The sequence below is a fragment of the Camelus dromedarius genome, chromosome 27 (assembly GCF_036321535.1).
Source record: "Camelus dromedarius isolate mCamDro1 chromosome 27, mCamDro1.pat, whole genome shotgun sequence".
In the NCBI taxonomy this organism is placed as follows: domain Eukaryota; kingdom Metazoa; phylum Chordata; class Mammalia; order Artiodactyla; family Camelidae; genus Camelus; species Camelus dromedarius.
The window spans coordinates 11991570-12014440 of NC_087462.1; the positions used below are offsets into that span (position 1 = coordinate 11991570).

Here is a 22871-nt window from a genome sequence, read left to right on the forward strand (position 1 = left end):
CGGGATAAAGACTGAACAGTTTATGCACGTCCATATCACGCAATATTAGGTAAGTATTGAAAAAACTGAGTGAGATCTATTAGTAATGACACTGAAGGATTCCATGACATATATAACACCGAAAGCGTGGTTAACAGAGCAGTGTGCACAGAAAAAAGTTGTATAGTTGTCTATTAACTCTGGTTATCCCTGGAGGGCAGGAGAAAGGGCTGAAAAATTTTATATTTTACTTTTTATCTTTATATATCATAGACAAATACAAATGTGATCTTTTGTAATTAAAATAAAATAAAATGTCCACTTTCTAATCCTGTGGCAGGCACTGGCTGCTAGGCTCCCTCTGTCCCTGGTCTTGTGAATTTCCGACCGTGCATGTTTGCAGAGTGTCCTCCAGACAATGTACATTAATTGTGTTGAGGTTGCTGGTGTAAGAGGTTTGTTCACCCCCACCTGGTGTCTCCTGTGTCCTGGCAGTTTCTCAACCAAGACAGGCAAAGGACCAACACCATCAGATCTCTCCTGGGGAACCAAGAGGCTGGACTCACTCAAGCCTCTCCCAGCCCAATGTTTCCTAGTTCATTCTGTTGAGAATGTATTTTCTGGAGGCTATCAAAGCAACCTAAAACTTTTCTAAGATTTACGTTGTCAAAATTTTATTTTTTTGTCAAACACAGTCCTATAATGGATTTTACAGACTCATAAAGCATGCATATTAAAACCACTGGTGTATGTTAGCTGTGTGGAGGGTACAGAGTATCTATACCACACAGAATCCATCTTCCTAATGCTCCCTCTTTCATGTCAACCGTTTTCCTTTAGGAAAGAACAGTACAGCTTAAACTTAATACTTAAACCTAGGAAGTCCAAAGTCACATGTAATATTACATAAAGAAATGCTTAGTTTAAATAAATAAACTACTAAAATATCTAGAGATCTTTAAATGTCATGCTTTTAAAAAATGAACTAGACGTGATTAAATTGACATATTAATAGACAAATCCTAACAGCTTTAAGGATTTAATCTAAATAAAACCTTATAAAACTGGTACACAAAGCCAATAGCATTCCTGTAAAGACAAAGTCCAAAATGTAGTTTGATTAGCACAAAGACAATAGAGCTATGATTTAAGATCTCAAACTAGAACATGTATCTTTCCATTTAAAATCGGTCTTGGTCCACTTGGAGCAAACTTGTTGGCCATAATTCTAAGAAACCGTGGGAGGATTTGAGATAGTGGGAAACTGTGTTTCAACACACATTCTTCTAAAGTCATTTTATTACGTGCACAGCGTATCTATATATGACACATAGATTAGTTGCCTTCCCTTGATTCCAACTTGTAAAAAGTATTTCAGGAAGATTCAGCAGAAAAGATTTTCAAAACAACATTCATCAGTGATGTCAACAGTAAAGGACTTTAAAAATTAGTCTGCTAACATGTTAAAAATAACCATTCAAAGATGAATTTCCCCACAAATTTATTATTTATAGCCTATCCATATTTTTCAAACTGAGACACATAATTTGCTTGTGATTCTGACTCTGTATTATACAAATCACATTTTTGTTGGCCCAAAGCTGTCTTATAGAAATAAGCAATATTCTTGATTATTTTAACTCTAGAAGATAGATAACACGAGACACATTGGCCATTATGCACTTAATCAGTCTTATGCCATGTAACATCCTCCACAAAATCAGATGACGTCTTAGATTTTCAAAAATATTTTCAGTGCCAATCAAAAACCATAAATTTCAATGTATCACCAAATCTCTGGCCGTCCTTAAATTCTTATTTGTCTTCAATGGTGACATGTTTATTAACTATGCTAATAAAAATATACTAATTTTGCTGTACTTTTGGTAAAAATGGAAATAAAATTATATATAATACCTATGTGGTGTACTATCGGCCTTGGATAATTCCTCCCTTAAAATCACATGTGCAGAATAAATAGAAAGTTTTATTTTTTACCAATATCTTTTTTTTTTCAGAATCATACAATATCAAGAAGGAGGGGATTTATAACACAATGTTCCAGCCCTGATTCTGTCATTAACCAGCTCAATGACTCTGAAAATATTAATTACTTATCTGTAAAACTGAATTCTTGAACTAGACAATATGGAACTCTCAATTCAGTGCACTGGTTCTAACAATAGACCAAGGGAACAGCACAAGATTTGATACATCCAAGTTAATGCTTAAAACTATTAGAGGTTACAGTTTTACTAATGTGTTGTCATCCAGATCATCCAATTTAGTAGGATGCACCATGTCAACACTGTAGATGAATAAACTTCTAAGATATTAAGTTCTTTCTTCTACTGACTCGTATTAAAAGTGTGCAAAAAATCTGGACTTCAACCAATATCGTCTTGGTGCTGATGCAAGGAAATTTCACTAATTAATGAGATTAGTTTTGAAAACATGATTCTTCATAGATCTCATATTCAGTATTATATTCTTAGGTAACTATGTAGATAGTAGATAGATTATAGGTACATGGATATAAATACACAAATAATGCACATGTGTGCATACAGAGAGAGAGAGAGAGAGGAAGAGATGGGAGGGGGGAGGGGGGGGAGGATGGCAGAAGAAGGAGGAGGAGGAGAAAAAGAAGGAGACGAAGGAAGAGAAGGGGAACTGGAGGAGGAAGAAGAAGATGACTAGGGCTGGGAGATAAAGGAAGTGTTTTAGAGTATGTTTTTATCAATATCGATGAAAGGAAGCTTTCCATAGAAGTTTTCATCAATACAATATCAGTATTTGGGATAACTCAATTAAAAATCTCTGGAATAGATCTTGATTACAATATTTTATATGGGCTCCTCTCAGAGAAGGAGGAACAAATTACAGAGGATCTCAATTTTTATGGCTAAACGAATAAATAGCATGGATTTTAGAGTCAAAAAGACATAGGTTTAAGGATGTATTTCACAGGCGTTGCAAGTCGTGCCACTGGGAACTTCTTGAAACTTTTCTGGAGCTTAAATTTCCTCTACTCCAAGATAAGGATGGTAATAATAATAATAATAATAATAATAATAATAATAATAATAATAATAATAATGTCTAATTCACAGAGTCATTTTGATAATAAAATTAGACAACATACATAAAGCTTGGTGCCTGGCACATATTACTCGGTATTATTCTCCTTTGAAGAAAGTTTGCTGTAAAATAAAATTTCCTTATGATAAACGGAAACCAATGTGTAAACTAATAGACAATTAGTCCTGTTACATCATATTGGCCTTTACCTGTTCAAATGGAAATATCTCAGTACAGCCTGGCTCTTCCCCTCCTTGGAGTCCGCTTTACTGGATTTTGTGTTTTTTCTTGAGGAAGTAAATTAAATGTTTGAGTGGACCAGTCTAATCATGAGAAAATATGAGACAAACCCAAGTTGAAGGACTTTCTAAGTACGCTTGACCAGTGCTCTTCCCAAGTGCCAAGGTCATGAAACCAAAAGAAAGACAGAGAAACTGTCATGTTGAAAGAGACGAACAAGGTGTGACAGCCAAATGCAATGTGTGCATTGAAGCCTCAGACAGAAAAAGCCATTCGTGGAAAGACCGGTGGAATCTTAATAAAAACTAGTTTAGCCAATCGGAATTTAACCATGCTAATTTCTTAGTTGTGATAAATGTATCGTGGTTTTGAAAAAATGTTCACATTAGGGGGAGCTGGGTGAAAAACCTGAGGGAACTCTATGTGCTATCTCTGCAGATTTTCTGTGAATCTAAAGTTATTTCAGAAAAAAAAAAAGATCCAAAAATAATTTGGGGTGGAATCTGAGAGCTAATACATTAATCTCTATTTCTTTTCTCCAACCCTTTACATACAGGCTTCTCCCATGCATAACAGAAGGCTCTCAGCACTGTCCTGAGCTTACTGATGTCCTTGCATCCACACCAGGCCTCCGAGGAAAATGTTTTAAGAATATTATACCCATACTTAACCATGTGCATCTTCTCAGGTTTCAAACAGGTGTCAAAAATAGAAAAGTTGTGGTTCAGGGCCCATCAGTGTTGTTAGCCAGAATTCATTCCAGCTAAGTTCTAAGAGCACAACATATTTTTATTACTCTAATAAATTAACCAGCAATGACAGTTTTGTGGCAATTAGGTTATGTAAACTTCTTACCATAAAGACACATCATTAGGTTATATTTTTAAACTTCCATATGTCACCTCAAGTTAAGCAGAAAGAAACATGAAATGCAATCTTTAGGACAGATTTTCTTAAATTCACCAGTTTCCCCATCTCTCCTGACATTTTGTTGAAATTTAATACCCTCCACTTTGGCATTTGACAGGTTTGATTCAGCTAACTTTGTTAAGCAGGAGCATATGCTATAAAATGGCAAACCATGCCCTCTTTTTTTTTTTTTTTTTGGTAAGAACAGTGGGTCAATTTAACAAGACAGGTTTTTAAAACTCTGTGATATCAGAGATGCATTAGCAGGGTAGACTTTTTGCAAAACAGCTTTCATTTAGTTTCTTTAATCACTGATACACATTCCTGGGGTGGAGCAGTGGGAGTAAGGGTAGGCAGAATGTGGAACAGTTTCACAGGATAGAAAAAGACCTTGTTCTAATTAAAATGTAAATTCTGAATTCTTACATGGCAAAGAGAACTTAAGTTCATAGCCAATAAAGACTATGTAGTATTAGCATTAGGAATCATGCCCAGAGGGAAAACTGGGACACCACAACAAGAAGAGTCCCTTTCTCTCCTTTTATACAGGCAAGATCTAAGTAAACATGTCTGGATTATTTCTCCAGTTAGAAGGAAAACGGGGACTGACCCACAGAACTTGGCTGCAGACATCAACAAGATGTAACGGAAAATCCTGCTCTTCCAGGGTTCAAAGGCAAGAAACAAGAGAGATCAGACCACCGAACCAAGAGACTCGGCATTCACAGATGGTTCATTAGTCATCTCAAAGAGCGGGCTGAGTCCCAGGTCATGTTCCCATGCTAGGAAGCATCTCCTGGCCCTAACTCCAGCGCCCAGCCTTCTGCTATCAGTGCAGCAGGTCTACTGCAGAGGGATTGAGAGCAGAACTGGGGACTTAATTTGTGGGGTGCAAAATTAGAATGACGGGCCCCTTGCTCACAAATTATTAAGAATTTCAGGACAGTGAGTCCCTTATGATTGGATTACTGCATTGTTGATTTTTATTTTGTGGTTGGCTTTATTCCTTTGATAACTATGTAAGCTTAAAAAGCTAAAGCTCTAAACTGTTCTTACAAACAATGAACAGTGCATATATGTACATTTTAAAACAGAAAAAAAAAAAAAAGAATTTCAGGACAGTGACAGCAGATCAAATATAGGGTTCCGATATGGGGCAGGCAAAGAAAATAACAAATGTCCACTGAGAGCACATCAACAGTAGGTAGGATTTATTACGGATAGATTACTGCAAATAAATTATTTATAATACGAAGAGAAATGCACTCACTTTGTTACGGTTATAAACAAGGAAATGATACGTGGAACAGTTAGAGACATGGGCTGCTCTGCCCAGTCCTGGAGACTGACTTAACTACGTTGCCCAGTATCACATCTGTCTACAGCTCTGCGTGTCATCCAGGTTCTGCCAATCAGATGCACCGGCTGGAGACCTGAATTCAGAACCGAACTGAGTGGAGAGAGAGGGACGAAACATCTGTTATCAGCACAGCCTACCTGAGAGGCAGCGTGGTTTCGGTCTAGCAGCTAGAACACGAACCCGTTTATTCAGCAGGCAGTCACAATACTCCTCTGGGAGCAGTACACACCTTGCCAGTGCAGGGCTGGGCTGTGATTCTGGCAAGCATATCTAAAAGCTCAGCCTACGGTCTGTTCTTCAGTCCTCCCAAGAATTCTGCAAGCCAAATAAGTCTCTTTCTCTTTAAACTAGCTACACTGGATTTTATTTTTTTCTTTAGACACTGGCCAGCTAACCTGTGGGGCCTTTGTAAGTTACGCAACTTCTCCAAGGCACCGTGCCCTCATTTGTCAAGAGGAAATAATATTGGTGGCTGTCAGGTGAATAGATTTAGGTGAGAGCATGTCTGAAGATACGCAACACCATGTCTGGAACAAAGTAAGCATTTAATAAATAAATGGCAGTGACTATCATGGATGACGGTGGTGACAATCTTGGCAACAATAAATACAAAATCATGGCACCAGCTGCAGTGAGGTGGGAGCAGGGAGAGATGGGAGGCTCTGGAGGCTATCCTAAAGACAGAGGTATTGGATTTGCAGGACTGAAAGCCCCCTGAAAGGAACTTATCTTCAAGTGGTACTACAGGGTGCCAGGTTCAGGATCTGAGCTGCAATACATTGGGCTGCAACAATCAAACAAGAACAGGAGTCTTCTGGAAATGCTTCAGGAAGGTCTGTGGGTGGATTTCTGCCCCTGGCTTCTGACGTTCACATCAGGTTTCACAAAGTGCTCTCCAGCCTTCAATAAAAATGCTAAGAAGGCCACAAACGTGGCATTTTCACTTAATGAGGATCGAGCATAAAGTGAAGTCCAGCCGAGAAGAGAGTTTTTGTGGGATGGCAGCATTGTTGGCACCTTTCTTGAGCCTAAAGGAAAACCAAGTAAACAAGCTTGTACCCCAACTACCCTCCCTCCAGGAGATTTGCCACCGAAAAATTTATAACACACAGCTGGCACTGAAACTGCATTCTTAGCTCTAATGGGCAATTTCCAAGCAGGAAATAAATGAGCATTGGAAACCTCAAAGAAAGCGGCTGTGACCCTAGGAAGGTAAATGTTATTCGATGTGAGTTTTTGAGCAGAGCCTCAACCAACACACAGGGCCCTGAGGGACCTAGGCACTCATTTAGTTTTTAAGAAAATGCTTCATCTTTAGGAACCCATCAAGAGAATCAGTTTTCTGGTAATTGCTCCTTGCTGTTACTTTGAGTTGCAAGCTGAGTGTGGGCCAACCTCTTCCCAAACTTCACAACTGTGCCTGCCTCGTGGTCAAAGGGTTGAGCGGCTCCTGGGCTCTGGGCTCATTTAATTACCAAGTCAGCTTAATACAGGTGAGGGATGGAAGCCAGTGTGTTCAATTTACCAGGCTCTTGCATATTATTTCTTCTGACGTCCTTTCAATGCTACAGAGCAAAAATCTAATCAAGGATCGCATTTACTGCTAAAATATTTCTCCCCAAATTCTCTGTATCTAAAACTCTAGATTCCAAAGATACCTGTTGATTCACATGGAAATCTTGGTCATGGCCAGGATAATGCAGATACGTGTTCCCACTCTCTACCTTTTGGGCCAGAGGTTATGCATACACACACATACACACACACTTCACAAACAGCTTCACTTTGTACACCACGTCAGAAACACCCTAACGGCTGTGTTCAGCAAAATGAACCAAGCAGGTAGGTCTTCACCGGTAAGACTGGGAGCTACTAATCTGATAACGCTGAATTTTGCTTCTTTTTGATTTGCTCGCTTAGGAACTATAAAATCATGGATGCCTTTGTAATTAAGAAAATAACTAAAAAAAAAAAAACCAAAACTGTATTTCTTCCATTCTAATGCACTTGGTGTTCCTTTCATGTGTTTAGCATTTCTGAAATCAGGATCTACCTACCAAGAGGTGACTACATTCCTTGTAGAATTTTACTATTCTTATTAATGTAATGGTGAATCTCACAAGGGATGGTATTTAAGAGAAGAAAAATAGTCACATCTTATAAAAGAGCCATCCTGCATCGCTGTCTTATTGGCTCAAAGGCTGGCCTATAGTGAATACAATGATTCTAATGCTCTTTACATAGTAAGTTCTTTTTGCTTTTAATCCATTCATTTTACATTAGAAAAAAAATGTCCAAAGGTCCGTGTCACCTCTGAACTGCACAGGATGTCACCATGATGTAAGCCAAGTGTGAAGTAGGCACCTTTCCTATAAAACCATTTCAAAAAGTTTAATATTTCTAAGTTGTAGCTACTCACAACTTCTGTGGGTTTTTTAATGGATTCGTGGTATCAGACTTTTCTGAGATGATGAAAATGTGCCGTATACTTGCAGTGTCTGGTGTGGCAGAAACCCACGGCTCCTGCGCACATGGTACATGCCTGGAGCAACCGAGAGACTGAAAATGAAACTTCTCAGTTTCACTTGATTTTAATTAATTGGCACTTAACATTATATATTATACTGGACGGAAGAGCCATATACCTATTTCCACACATACATAATCATACCTGCATTTAGCGATACAGCTTTGATCATATACAAATTATAACATTAAGAAGAAGAGCACCTAGTAGAATTAACTTATGTTCCACAAAGGAGAACTGGTGTAATAAATTATAGTTCAGCCACATGCACAATACTAGACACTACAAATTATGAGAGAGAATTTCAGAAAACAAGGTATTCATGATGTGCTTTTAAATTTTAAAGATGAGGTTGAAAATCATATAGGCAGTTAAAACCTCAGTATCGGTAAAAGAAGAGCTCCAGTTTAAGGTGGCACATTTGCCCTTCCTGCCTTACTTGACTCTCATATAAGTAACTATAAAAGGAAGGAACAGTAAAAATCTCTAATGGCACTGCAAATAGGAAAGCATGCCGCCAGAGTGCCAGGAATTTTGGAAAATGTACAGAAGTTAGGAGGTAGGTGAGGGTCTGCACATCCAGAAAACCAAATGGAGAAACAAGTTTTCCATGTGGGCGTGCAGAGGAGAGAGCCCATCTCCTCACTGATGTCCTGGAGCTGTGACGTCACGGGGTGGTCCTCACCCCTGCAGCATCAGCGTGACCAAGGTACCTGTGAGAACTGCAAATCCTCAGGCCTCGCCCCAGACCCACTAAGTTAGAAACTCCAGGGATGGGACCCAAAGATCTGTTTTAACAAGCCCTCCAGAAGGCTCTCGTGCCCAGTCAGGCCAGACCCTGGAGTACTCTCTCTCAGCTTTGGCTGTTTACTGCCATCACATTGGGGAGCTTTCAAGATGACTGACTCAGTAGGTCTGTGGTGTGGCCCCTTTACTTGGACGTTTAGAAACTCTCAGGTAATCTAATGTGCGGCGAGGCTGAGGACCTACACACTGGAGAATCTGCAGGCTCAGTCAGGAAGCTCAGAGTAGGACCCTCCTGAAACCAGCAGACCAGTCTTCACCCGTCTACCACTGGTCTGGTGACTGCATGCAAGACAGTGCTGGATGAAGGCTCCCTGGACACCTCAGGGGCTGCCTGGATGCCGAGTTTAGACACTGGGCTGAAGAGAAAACCAGAACAGAACCCCAGACAGCCGTAGGCACCTCTGCAAATGGAGGAAAAAAGAAAAGACGCTAAGTTGTGGTTCTATCATTTCCTTCCAGGAGTGAAATAATCTAAAGTGCTTATGCCTCAGATGAGCCTCGGCGACCTGTGAAAGGTCCCAGCCCACCGTCCTAAAGAGCGGGGCTGTCTGATCAGCACGTCCAGTTGTCTGCCCACCTCGCGCTATTCAGGGAGGAAGCGGGCTGTGGAGACAATCTCAGAGCAGTGCTGAGGAAACCCACAACAGGTCAGACTCCTCGATCAGTGACTTGACCTGATCAAACCAGCCATTTATTTACAAATACGAATTGACTACCAAGATCAGCAGGTGTATAAAGTAAACCATCCATGTGAAGAAGACCAAAGCAGACACACCTCCTCATAAAAGGAAACAGATGAGAACAGAAGAGGACTTGTGAAATAAACTGACGTCCTTTCAACAGAAAACGACGTTCCAAAAGAGGACACATGACTACGGAAAACAAGGAGTCGAAGCATCAGGAAGAGCTCCTAGAAACTGAAAATACAATTGCCAAAATATAATGCTAATAAAACTTTCTTTAGAGTAAAAGAAATACTACTAATTTGAAAGAAAAAAAAATCTGTGAGTTTTAATTCAGAGTCATGCATGGCAGGTAGATGTGGGCGATCCGAGATCTACCTACTGGGAATCTCAGAAGGAGAAAACAGAGACTAGAGAAAGAGAAAATGAAAAATGTAAAAAAAAAAAAAAAAAAAAGTATTTCTCTTTACTATGGGGGAAAAAACTGTAGAGTTCACTATTTTCATTTCTCTTACTCAGTATCAAGATGCACCCTTTATATCTAAGTCACTACTTTCTAAGGATGGAAGTCTTAAGGTCCAGATATATATGTGAAGGTCACAAATAATATTTGCATGAAGTCCCAGGGGTTCTACACACACCTGCTGGTGCTTGTCTATGGTCACGTGGGACTAACGAATGTTCAATGAAGATCATATCCAACAGTGTATTTCCACACTGGAAGACCAACCCCCGCTTCCACAGCACTAGATGAAACTCAAGAAAACATCAAAAGAGGACAGTGGTTCGAATTAAATGTGTATACAGTGACACCACGGAGCCTTTGTAATGCTCTTTGCTTTTCCCTCAATAAGCAGTAATGACTAAACCTTACTAGAATGTCACAAGAATATTTTCCTAATTTGAAACACTGTGAGGATCACCTAAAATATTTCATAGCTTCATCATTTACCACCACCACCACCCACAGGCACAGACACATGCACACATATGTTTTCTTCTGTTGTGATGCTTCTGAAAGCATTAAGGAGGTTCCAAAAGCCTCTGGGGGTTCCAGATTCTTTAGATAGATGAGAAAATGTGGTAGACACAACTGTAAACTGTATTTCTGGGAGGAAAATCTGAGACAAGAAAGATGGCTAGCAGCAGGGCAACAGGCTATCAGCAAAACACACACATCATTCTACTTAAAATCTTAGCAGGGATGTGATTTCCATCTTTTCTTAAACAGCATTGTTCTCAGAGGTACACGCATATGGGATCTTCATCCTCATGTAAACCAGTGAATTCCTAACTGTCCTTAAACCAAGGTCCTACATATGTTTTGCTGGTGCTGAGTAACCATCAACCCAGAGCTCCTTAGAAATCATATCATCCCATCCCTGGCCCAATGCAAGAATTCCTTCTTTCCTGGAAAATGGCTTTACAGCATACAGCAACCGACCGGCCTTGTTACGAGCTGTAATTGCTATGAACTTTTCTTTTCCTTTTTTTTTTTTTTTTTTTTAATTTCAGTCCAAAATTGCCTTTTGGCATCTTTGACCATTAGTCTAGTTTTGCCCCTAGGGCAGCACAGTCTGCTCTCTCAAGAGCAAATTCTGTAGTGATGTGAAAATAGCTACCCTGTTCAACACATATCACCACCCCGCCTCTCCGAGCCTCCCTTCCTCAGGGAGGTGTGCCCCTCCTCCCTCCATGTCTTCCTTCCACTGGTTCTTCGCACTCCATGGTGTACGTGTCACTCACATTTTGGTTGCCTGGTGGCTAAATGTCCATCTTAAAAAAGGGTGTGCCTCTAACTGAGCACAATATTCCAGGTGTACTTTGCAAATGATGATAACGGTGCTATGACGAGAACAGCTGCTAGGGGGATGCCAGTACAAGCCCTGCACGGAGATCTCTGTCGTCACTCATCAGGTGTCCCAATATGGTACAGATGAGAAATCACAGCACGACGAAGCTACGTGGCCTGTTCCGTGAGCTTGAGGAACCCACCCCAGACATCCCCACTATCCATCATGAGCTCAGACCCCCATCTCATCACCATGTCCTCTGTGAAAGGCATTTTTAACCTACCAACGTACTCTGAAGTGTCATCAATTTTCACTCTACGAGCGGAGAAACACAGTGCTTTTTCCTTCTAAGCTCTTAAAAACACCATATGGACACCTACCAAAATACTGGCCAGCACACAGCATAACCTGGATCTGTGACATAGTACATTTCGATTCAACATCTCAAGCTGCTGAAATGCATCAATCTATACTGACCTCTTTAATAAGACTTCAGAATGAAATTGTTGGCAAGGAAGTAGAGGTTTTATTCCATCAGCATCCTAACAGGAGGATGTTTATATTTGATCTTCAATTGGAATTCAGTAAGATGACAACAATCACACGTACATTTTCTGCTTCCTAAAGCATGCTGACCACGTCTAAGAAGAGATGCCGGCTCCCACACACCCACAGGGACCTTTTTCCTACACTGACCACAGAGGCCTTAGATGGTCAGCAGGTGATGACTGTCCTGTCTGGACCTGTTTAAATGTTAACAAGACCATAAACGGATTATATTTAAAAGTGAACTATCCCTTTACTTCTCCCAAGTACTGACGCCCAAAGACTTCTAAATCTCCCTCTTTGGATTTCGAAGCTCGCTATTCGTTCTTTTCCTGTTTGGCAGAAGTAAAAGAAATTAATTTGTACTTTGTATCTGTACAAGCACAGCTGGCTGAGACATTCTATGAGGAAGGAGACAGCCCTACAGATAACAAAACTTACTTGGAAAATAAAAGCAAGGGTCAGAGTAAGACTTACAAAGGTTGACAAGGGCAATGCTGTGCTTTGGGGCTTTCCTTGGCTGCATTTACTCAAACTCAAGACGAGTGTGGAACTTGTTAGATACAATAATCAGAATCAATATGATCATAATAATTATGAATTACTGAAGGGACTGTTTAAGCAGATGTCCACCATGTACCAACCAAAGTGCTGGATTCTTTATCTATATGCATTTCATAATCCTCACAAGAGCTTCACGATGGTAGATATTAACATCTCCACGTGACCTACGTGGAAACTGAAGCTTAGCTAAGTAGGGTGACTTGCTCAGTGTCACACAGGTGGTCAGGGACTGTGAGAGGCCAGCAAGAACTGGTTTCTGATGCTGCCACAAAGAGCAGTAGTAGGGTTTTGTTTTTTTTTTTCTCCAAGATCCTGAAAAGGAGATGCCTGAGGGCTGCCTCAGTCAACACTTGGCATAGCCCTGTGAAGCCGTCTGTGACAGAGAACGCCACACAGTCTCTAACCCACTGTAGGTGGCACTGAGGCTCAGACTGACTGCAAAACCAGCACCACTGAGAATGAGAGCGTGGATCGCATGCTCTGAGACACGGAGGCTGTCCAGTCCAAATCACCCAGAGACAGGCTGAAATAAAAACACACAAATACATGAGGGGGGAAAAAGGAAACTTTGGGGTTTTGGTAATGTGAGTGGCCTGTCAATGGATTTCAGGTGAGAGAATTCCATACTTTCTTTCAGGTAAGGAGCTCACATGTCCCACGTGGACACCTGGAGATGGAGATGAAGACTGTATATGACAGCCTGACCCTGCTGAACAGGGGAGAGGGACCACGTAGGTGACGTCGGTACTGAGAAGCTGAACTGGCTTAGCACACGGTGTAGCCCCCTAACTGTTCCCATTTCAAAGACACACAATAACACCGCCGCCCGCTTTGCACTACTTTTTATTTCTGAATGGACCACAATAAGTGGCCTTGCAGTATAATAGAAAGTTGTGTCCTTGTACCGTGACATGAACTGCGTACATTTAAAAAAAAAGAGATAAATCTCTGTCTTGTCCTAATACTCTTCAGTTATACTTGGCAGCATCATGTATTTCAAAGCATCAGTACACCTGGGACAAGTCACTGTTTCTTTACGAGAATTCATCTTATTCCTAAACAGCAAAGTTCCAAAGAGCTTTGTTTAAACGGGCTAGCTTGTAACTTCGTTGTCATCTGGTGCTTTCAGGGTGACATTTCCCTAGAAATACAGGTGAGTATTCCATTATCCCTCTTCCAATCTGAATGAGAGACTCAGAAACATAACAGACATGTACATACATTATGTGGACAGGTATGGTGTAGCTGACAACACAGATAAAAGAAGCATGTAGGAAAAGAATATGAAAACGAATATATGCATGTGTATGTATGGCTGAAGCATTGTGCTGTAGGGAAACTGACACAACACTGTAAACTGACTAGACTTCAATAAAAATACATATATAACAACAACAACAAAAAAGAAACGTAGGTATAAAGTAAGGAAGGCTGGCTCTACTTGAAAAGACTGGAAACATCTGGGAATGGAGTTCTCCTTTTTATATTGGCAGTTAAGTTTCATTGCCTGCTTAGTGTTAAATATTATCAGGGCCCATTTAGTTCAGCAAATCCCATTAATCCACAACAGAACTTCTCCATCCTTCCACCTAGAAGAGAGAAGAGGAGTCCATACTGACTTTCTAGATTCCTCAGCACTTGATTTCAAGATTTCTTCTAATCTTTAAGATCTTACAGAATTAAACGTTTTATTTTGAGAGCGCTTTTCACTAATCCAATTTTAAACACATACATATATTTATTGAAATAATTTTTATCTTCCTTATCATAATAAAGGAGGGCAGAAATACCGTCTTCTTTTGTCCACCATTATGTCTCTAGAGTTTACTGCAATACCTGGTAAATAATTAGTGCCCAACAAATATTTAGTGAACAAATAAATTCTTGAATGAATGCAATCATGAATGAATGAACAATAAACTCAATCCTAATATTCTCCTACTCCAAGCTTCCCAGAATCAAGTTTATTACCCTATCTGGATACAAATATATTAACTGTTGATGTGGAGATAAGGTGGTAATGATTTAGTAATGCCATTATTTGGCTCATTTGCATTTGAGAGAGGGAGGAAGAGAAGTAAGGAGGGGAAGCAGGAAGGGGAAGGAGGGAGAGAAGGGAAGTGGGGACAAATGGGGAGGAGAGAGGGGGCGGAAGAGAGAAATGAAAGAATGCCTAGAGTCTGCTAAACAGAAAGAAATGATAAATAAGGTAAAATGTCAGGCACAATCTTCAGAGCTTAAGGGATAGGATCCTAAACTTATTTCAACATGATGAGTTAACTACCGACTTACAATAATAAGCCTAGATATCATGCACCTTATTAATATAACACCATACATTATTCTCTATAACAGTGATTCCCTGTCTGGCTAAATATGAATATGCCCCAATTATTCATAAGGATAGGCTATTTGCTCAATTTTTAGAATGTGGATCTTCCTGTTCATCTGGTCCCTACAAAATCAGGGGCTTTACTAAAGTAAGTCACTTATCAATGACCACATCAGTGCAGAGCCATTGTGCCAATCAGCAGCTGCATAATCTTGGGCAAGCCACTTCACCTCCTTGAGTTTGTTTCTCTAGTTGTAAAAACAAATATTAAAATCTACCTTGTAGACTTAAAACTTAAATGTTCACAAGAGACAAAGCAGGTCATTTTATGACGATAAAGAGGTCAATTTATCAAGAAGATAAAACAATTGTAAATATTCATGCAACATCAGAGCACCTTAATATATAAAGCAAATACTTAACAGAACTAACAGGAGAAATAAACAGGAATACAGTAATAGGTGAAGACTTTAATACCTGACTCTTAACAACGGATAGATCATCCAGACCAAGAATCAATAAGGGAGCAGTCGATTTGAACGATACTATAGACGAAATGAGCCCCACGGACATACAACACTTCACCCAACAGCAACGGAATACACGCTCCTCTCATGTGTACACAGAACATTTTCTAGTATAGATTATATGTTAGGTCACAAAACAAGTTTCAAAAAAATTCAAGAAGACAGAAATTATATCAAGTATCTTTTCTGACCAGCATGGTATGAAACTGGGAATCAACAATGAGAGGAAATCTGGAAAATTCACCCGTACGTGAAAATAAGACAATACAATCCTGAACAGCCAGTGGATCAGAGAACAAATCACAAGAGAAATTTTAAAAGATATCTTGAGATAGATGAAGTAGAAACACAGCATATCAAATCTTATGAGACGCAGCAAAAACAGTTCCAAGAGGAAAGCTTATAGCTGTAAACAAATGCGTCAGCAAAAAAAGGGAGTTCTCAAATAAACAGCCTAACATTACATATACCTCAAGGAACCAGGGAAAGAAGAAAAACGTAAGCCCAAAGTTGACATGAAGAGGAAATTATAAAGATTAAATCAGAAATAAATAAAATAGAGAACAGGAAAACAATGAGAAGAAAAAGATTATAAAAGAAGAGATTAACAAAATTAAGAGTTGGTTATTTGAAAAGATAAAAAAAATTGATCAATCTTTAGCTAGACAAAGAAAAAAAGAGAAAGGGCTCAAATAAATAAAAGTATTAATGAAAGAGCAGACATTTCAGCTGCTGCCACAGAAATGAAAAGGGTCATGAGACTACTATGAACAATTATATGCAAGAAATAAAACAACCAAGAAGAAATGGATAAATTACTAGAAACATACAATCGACTAAGACTGAATCACGAAGAAATAGAAAACCTGAACAAACCAATTACTATTACGTAGACTGAATCCGTGATGAGAAACTTTCCAACAAAGAAAAGCCCAGAACGAGATGTTTTCACTGGTGAATTTTACCAACCATTTAAAGAAGAATCAATGCCAATGATTTTCAAACTCTTCCAGAAAGTTAGAGAGAAAGGGCTGCTCCCATCCCACTGTTCACGGCCAGAATTACCCTGACCCCGTAGCTAGATAAGGATACCTCAAGAAAAGAAAACTGCAGGCTAATATCATTGATACATAGAGATCAAAAATCCTCAACAAAATACTAGCAAATCAAATTCAATGAAAAAATCACACACCACGAGCTAGTGGGACTGATCTCAGGAGTGCAGGGATAGTTCAGCACATGCAAATCATCAAATGTGATGTATCACATTAACAGGGTGTAAGATTAAAGTCATACAATTAACTCAACAGATGCAGGAAAATGTATTTGAAAAAATTCAGCGTGTTTTCTTGATAAAAGCTCTTAACAAATTGGTTCGGAGGAATGTACTTCAAGGTCATAAAGGCCATTAAATAACAAGCCTACAGCTAATATCATACTCAATAATGAAAGGTTGAAAGTGTTTCCTCCAAGATCAGAAGACAAGAGGGCCCACTCTCCTATTCAACATAGTACTAAAAGTCCTAGCCAGAACAATCAGGCAAGAAAAAAAAAAAAAAAGACATCCAAATTAGAAAGAAAAAAGTAAAACTGTCTCTGTTTGCAGGTGGCACGATCTTATATATAGAAAACCCTAAATACTCTAACACAAAAAAATGCTGTTACCACAAAACTTCATTAGTAGCAGAGCAACACACTTTTTTCAAAATGTCCTTACATCAACAATTTGAAACCACCAAAGAATTTGAGTTCTGAAGAACATTATGCTCTAAATTGTATCGTAAGTTAGGAAAAGGCAGAGTTATCCAAAGATATCTACATAAAAATAACCACCAAAATCCCATAGACCAATTTCATTAAATAGTTTTTTTTTTAACTGAAGTATAGTCAGATTAAAATGTTGTGTCAGTTTCTGGTGTGTAGCATAATGTTTCAGTCATACATATACGTACATATGTTCGTTTTCATATTCTTTTCCATTGTAGGTTACTACAGGATATTGAATATAGTTTCCTGTGCTATACAGAAGAAATCTGTGGTTTATCTATTTTATATATAGTCGTTAGTATCTGCAAATCTCGAACTCCCAACTTTCCCTTCCCCACCCCCTTAAACAGTTCATTATGGCAGAGATTTAATGTGAAAATAATGATAGCTTAGAAATACAAGCATGAAATCAGGTTCTTCAAAAAAGAGCGTGTATATGTAATTATTCCTCAAAGCTAATTTTTGAAATGAGCCAAAGTACCAGCCATGTGTCAGAAATGCTGTATTTCTGCTCTGAGCAGTGACTTAGAATTGCACAGCTTGCCACGGCTAGAGTTCCTCCCAAAGGCTGAGGGCGGTCAAGCTACTCACTCTCTAGGATGTTGCACAGAAAGTCACCAGCTTCCAGTTGCTTGGTGGTGGGTTGAGGTATGAAAACATCGCAAAGAAATGACAGAGGAAAAAAAAGATTCAAAATCCTTCCCCACCTCAAACGACCTCCCAGAGATGGGTTATGAAATCAACGCTTTAGGCCACCCAGCAGGGTAGGCGACTGAATCATCAAAGAATCATGTGGAAACCGTGACCTAGAAAAGCACGAAGGCTGCAAAACAGGTCAGCACAGGAAAAGAGAATAAACACACATGCACTGATCACATGCTCATCATATGGCCTTTCGCAAGAATATAAAATAAATCTGAGACACTGAAAATAGTCCCTCGGAGAAAAAAAAAAAAAAAAACACTCCACCAATCCACACCCTGTGAATGTGTTAGCTACTCCAGAGGACACGATTATTTTGCGATTACAGCGATAACGTTTGTGAGAGACGAGATCAGCGAGGACATCTCATGTCATCCTGCCGTCTCCACCTATTTTCCCAAGTCTGTGGCAGCTGCTGACACCAATTCTATATAATAAATGCCCAAAATAGCCCTTGGTCTCTTTCCAGACTCTTAGCATCTTCTTTTCATGGCGAGATTACTGCTTCTCTACACATCTCTCCCAGGGATTTAAAGATGAGACTGAGAGAGTGGAAGCATCACCGAGGGAAGACACTGTGAGTGCCCCCCTCCACCAAACTGAGTGTGCCAGCACAACCTCTGCAGGACCTGTGGTCCAGACATGAACCTAGGACGGAGACCCACGCCGAAGGAGAACCTCAAAGCCGAGTGCATCAAGCTAGATTCTCAGAAAAACTTACAGCTTTCAATTTCCAAGGTGCAGTTTTGTTCATCCAGTGGGTACCGCCTTAAGTCCATCATGCAGGCAGCTGTGGTTGTGATTCTAGAAGAGAAATATCAAGGGTACGTGCTGTTAGCTTGTCCGTGACTGGAGTCGGAAAAATTAAATCTAAGTATCAAAGAAGACAGAACTGGACCTCTAGGAGACTGATTTAGTCTAAGCTCTAACCAAAAAAAAAAAAGTGCTACAACTTTGGATAACCATTTTCCTTTAGGAGCCTCATGATGATTTGTAAATTAAAGAGAGTGGATTAAATCAGTATTTTCCCATGATGGGGTCCATTACCTACTTGGTACCAAAATCACCCGGGAATGTCTGTTAAAAAGGCAGCTCCCATTCTCCAGAATGTCCTGGGGATACGGCAGGGGCGTCCCGGGACTCTGTTTTACAGCCATCACAGGTCACTGAGAACACCAACATGGATGTTACTCTTACACCCACATTGTTTTCCTTTCTCTTTCTCAAGACCCTAAAATCTATCTAATTGTCAATCACTCTTGGCTTTGATCCATCATTTTTGACCTTTCTATACATAATGCAGTGTTCTGCAAGCGCATTAGCAGAACACACGATATTCGCCATTCATCTGTCACCTGACTGGCTCTGTCCTGAATAATCCGAGATTCTCACGGCCTATTAGAGAGCTTCCTCCTGTTGGTTGGCAGAGTTGTTCATCTAGAACACAAGGTACCTTTATTAATTTATCAGGGAGAAATGAATGTGTCTCTTTAATGTCTTTATATTTCTCTGTCATCATTTTTCACTAATCTCACTTTTCACTAACTGAAGAAGGCCTACAAGAAAGAGCCAAAAAACACACAGCCCTAAATGATTTATCACCATGTTTTCTGATCAACAAGGCAGCACAATGTTATGAAAAAGCACAACTTTTAAAACACAACAGACATAGGTATGAATTCTAATCCTGCCTCACTGATACACATCAAGATGGCTAATATCTCCTAACCAAGCTTAGTTGCTTCATCTATGAAAGGAGACATTATTAACAATAATTACCTGATACAGCTTCTGTATGAATTAATGTAATATTTTATGTAAAGAATATAAAAGAAAACCTACACATAATAGACCCTTTATGTCTGTTGGAATAAAAAAAAAAAAAAACTAAGAGTAGAAATTAGTGTTAAATTTGACCAACTGTGGCTTAACTCAAATCTAAGAGACACTGTATTACATGTTGGAAACAGAGAAGTAAATGCAGCCCCAGCTTGGGAGAAAGAGCTCACAGCTCAGCCTTTCTCGTTAAAGGGTCTTGGACAGAGCTCAGGCGAGCAGTCCAGGTGGACTGACTCTAGGAAATTCCTTAGGTGTGAGAGTCCCACTCCCCCATGGTAGGATGGAGACAAACAATTGACTTACTGTACGGAGTTCATGCCTCTTTAGCTGTAGTTTGATGACTGCTTTGTTAAGGTCTGTGCTCTGTTAATTTTTGTTCTTTTTAGTGATGAGTGAGTATCCTAGGGCTAGTCTTCATCCTAAGTTCCTTCCTCTCCTTTACCAGGAGTCAGCTACTCTGCCCTGGCCCTTTTTCATCTTCACTGCCTCCCTCAGAATCTATGGGGCCACTGCCTCACCTCCATGTTACTACAGTATCTTGGTCTCCCAGCCTCTCCACCTGCCTCCCTGCTATCCCTGATCCACACAGCAGTCAGATGTTTGAAAAGCACAGATCAGATCTTATCTCTTCTCTTTAAAAATGCTAGCAGCTCTTCCAAAAAAATCCAGAAGTCTTGGCTATTGCCTACTGTGCCCTGAATCCACTGACCCTTCCTTCCCTTCTGACGCTTCAAGTCCTCACTATTTCCAGCCTTCACCTTTGTTCTCTCTGCCTAGAACATGTGTCCCCTGACCTCACAGCTGGTCCTCCAGCTCAAAACTCACCTCCTCCGAAAGACCTTTTCTAAGCAGCCCACCCGAAGCAGATGCCTTTACTAATGTTCCGTCTAAGCTGTTCATTTCCCCCCAGCAATGATTACAATCTGAAATTATCTTGCTCATTTCTCTTTTGTAAAAACTATTTCTCCCAGTAAAATTTAAGCCATTGAAAGACACAGGCTTTTTTCTACTTAGCATGAGGGAATCAGCAAGTATCTACTGAATGGATAACACATGAATTAACAAGAGTCAAGCCGTTGGTTTTGCTTTCATTTGGAGGGTGACTTTATTGCATCATTTCTCTTCTCTTTAAACTAAAATGTGTCTTAGGTTTAGGGATTCTTTTCATATTTTCAACAGTAAGTAAACTATAATCCATTCAATTAGCATTATATTAACTAGTACCAGAATTTTTCTTGTTATCAAACTGATTGTTTCTGCTTTCAATGGGACTGATCAATTACCTATATATTATAAATTCTAAAAATTATACAAAAATTAACAGTCACATTCTTTACTCAGAGTTTTAAAAAAGGACAATTTATTTCGGCTATGTGATACTTGGCTAAATTTTTGACGAGTCCACTGATTTTTTTTTTTTTTTACCATGTAGATACAATCTGAATTGCCACTAACATACAGGAATCTGTATGGTGTAGAAGAGAAACGTTCAAAGGAAATAAAATTAGGCACATGGTGGGCATATGGAATTCTCATGCTATTTACGTAAGACAGCAGATACAATCTCCATCTCGAGACTCTAGAGAAAATTCACTTCATTTGATGGAATGAACCCAAAAGTTACAAGGGAACACATACGATAAAAGAGGACAGCCATAAACAGATGCCCGGCTGTGTAAGTGAGGTGGAATTTGCAACTGCCCCTAAGGTTGTGGTTCCCACATTCTGCTGATGTATATTCATGGCAACTAACATCTGTGAACTAGTGTTGTGAACCAGAAAAATAAATTGACTAATGCTAACGCAGAAGCGATGGGTTTCTACTCATGTTTTAAAGATGAGGTATGAAGAAAGTGTTTTTCTCACATCAACAACATTCACAATTACACTGATGTTTCAGTTTTTTTAACGCTATAATATACTTCGCAAAACTAAAGAAAAAATTATAAATGTGTGCTAGTTGATGTTTATAAGCATTTGTGTCTCCTGTTGGATTAAAGCAGAAACTCTGTAGCCAAAACAATACATTTGGAATCCTGATTGTACAGACCAGGATGAATGACGTGGGACAAGTCATTACATTCTCCAAGACTTGGTTGCCTCTGAAAACTTGAATTAAAAACTTGCCTTCCTAGGGGGGAGGGTGTAGCTCAAGTGGTAGAGCACATGCCTAGAATGTCTGAGGTCCTGGGTTCAATCACCAGTACTGCCACTGAAAAATCAAATAAGTAAGTAAACCTAATTACCTCCCCTCTGCAAAAAAAAAGAAAAAAAAAGAAAAAAAGCTCGCCTTCCTGCTTTGTTGTGAGATGATAAAAAGTAGGAAGAAAGCTGTAACTCAGAATATTCTGCATCTTCTGTTATTGCTCATTGCTAACTAGGAAATACAGTGATAACTCAGTTAACCAGCAGTTACTTGGTAGTACTCACATATATGTTTGTACACATGAAGAAACATAGACTATTTACACACTTATAAGCAAAGCAGAGCCATAAAATATTATGTAAATCGTGTGCCAGCGCGATTGCACATAGATGTGCAAAGAGAATCATTATGCCATGTGTTTATGAAACTGTTTTCAACAAATTTTAAGACAATGTACCAACATATGTAATAAACCTGCATGTTTTCTAGGTGCTCAGTGAGATCAGGAACCACATCTATTTTCGTCTTATTTGTATCGCAAGCATTTTGCCAGGTGCTGGCATGTGTCACTAACCCAAGATTAAAAAAATATTAATAACAACAATAACATAGAACAAAGACAGCCACGGTCCTAAGTAGTCGCAAACTGAGGATTCTGAAGCAATTCTCTATATTAAGTGTCTAATTTATGTACAAAAATTCTCAAATTTAAAAGTCAAAATCATCCTTATAGAAGAAGCTACCCTGGAATGAATCTTTTTCAGAAAAGGTCAATGATCAGCATCAAAATCTATCCTCTGGGACGTTCTCATTTATAACAGGGCTAAGCTTCTCTAGGAATAAGTCAATACAACAAATACACTTAACGGGCTTTTCATGAACATGCCTTTCTGAATCCTGATAAGTGTCCTTAATGGGCCTTAAATTACTCAAAACCACTACCAGGAGTCTTTGAAGGGAAGCCAGCGACTCATTAGGCAGGGATCCTGATTCAGTTTCAAGACCATTGTGACATATATGAAGACAGCTCCATTTTTCAATCTGAGGAAACAGTCAATGATGCCGCCAG

The 22871-nt window shown here is 39.4% G+C and overlaps 1 protein-coding gene across 3 annotated transcripts in view; it reads right to left on the minus strand.

Moving 5' to 3' along the window:
- GABRB2 (gamma-aminobutyric acid type A receptor subunit beta2) overlaps window positions 1-22871 on the minus strand; it is a 202101-nt gene that overhangs the window by 85824 nt on the left and 93406 nt on the right. For all 3 annotated transcript variants that reach the window (XM_031437739.2, XM_064480077.1, XM_031437740.2), the window contains one exon: window positions 18539-18621. In XM_031437739.2, the coding sequence (XP_031293599.1) occupies window positions 18539-18621 (83 nt within the window). The remainder of the gene's footprint in view (window positions 1-18538; window positions 18622-22871) is intronic.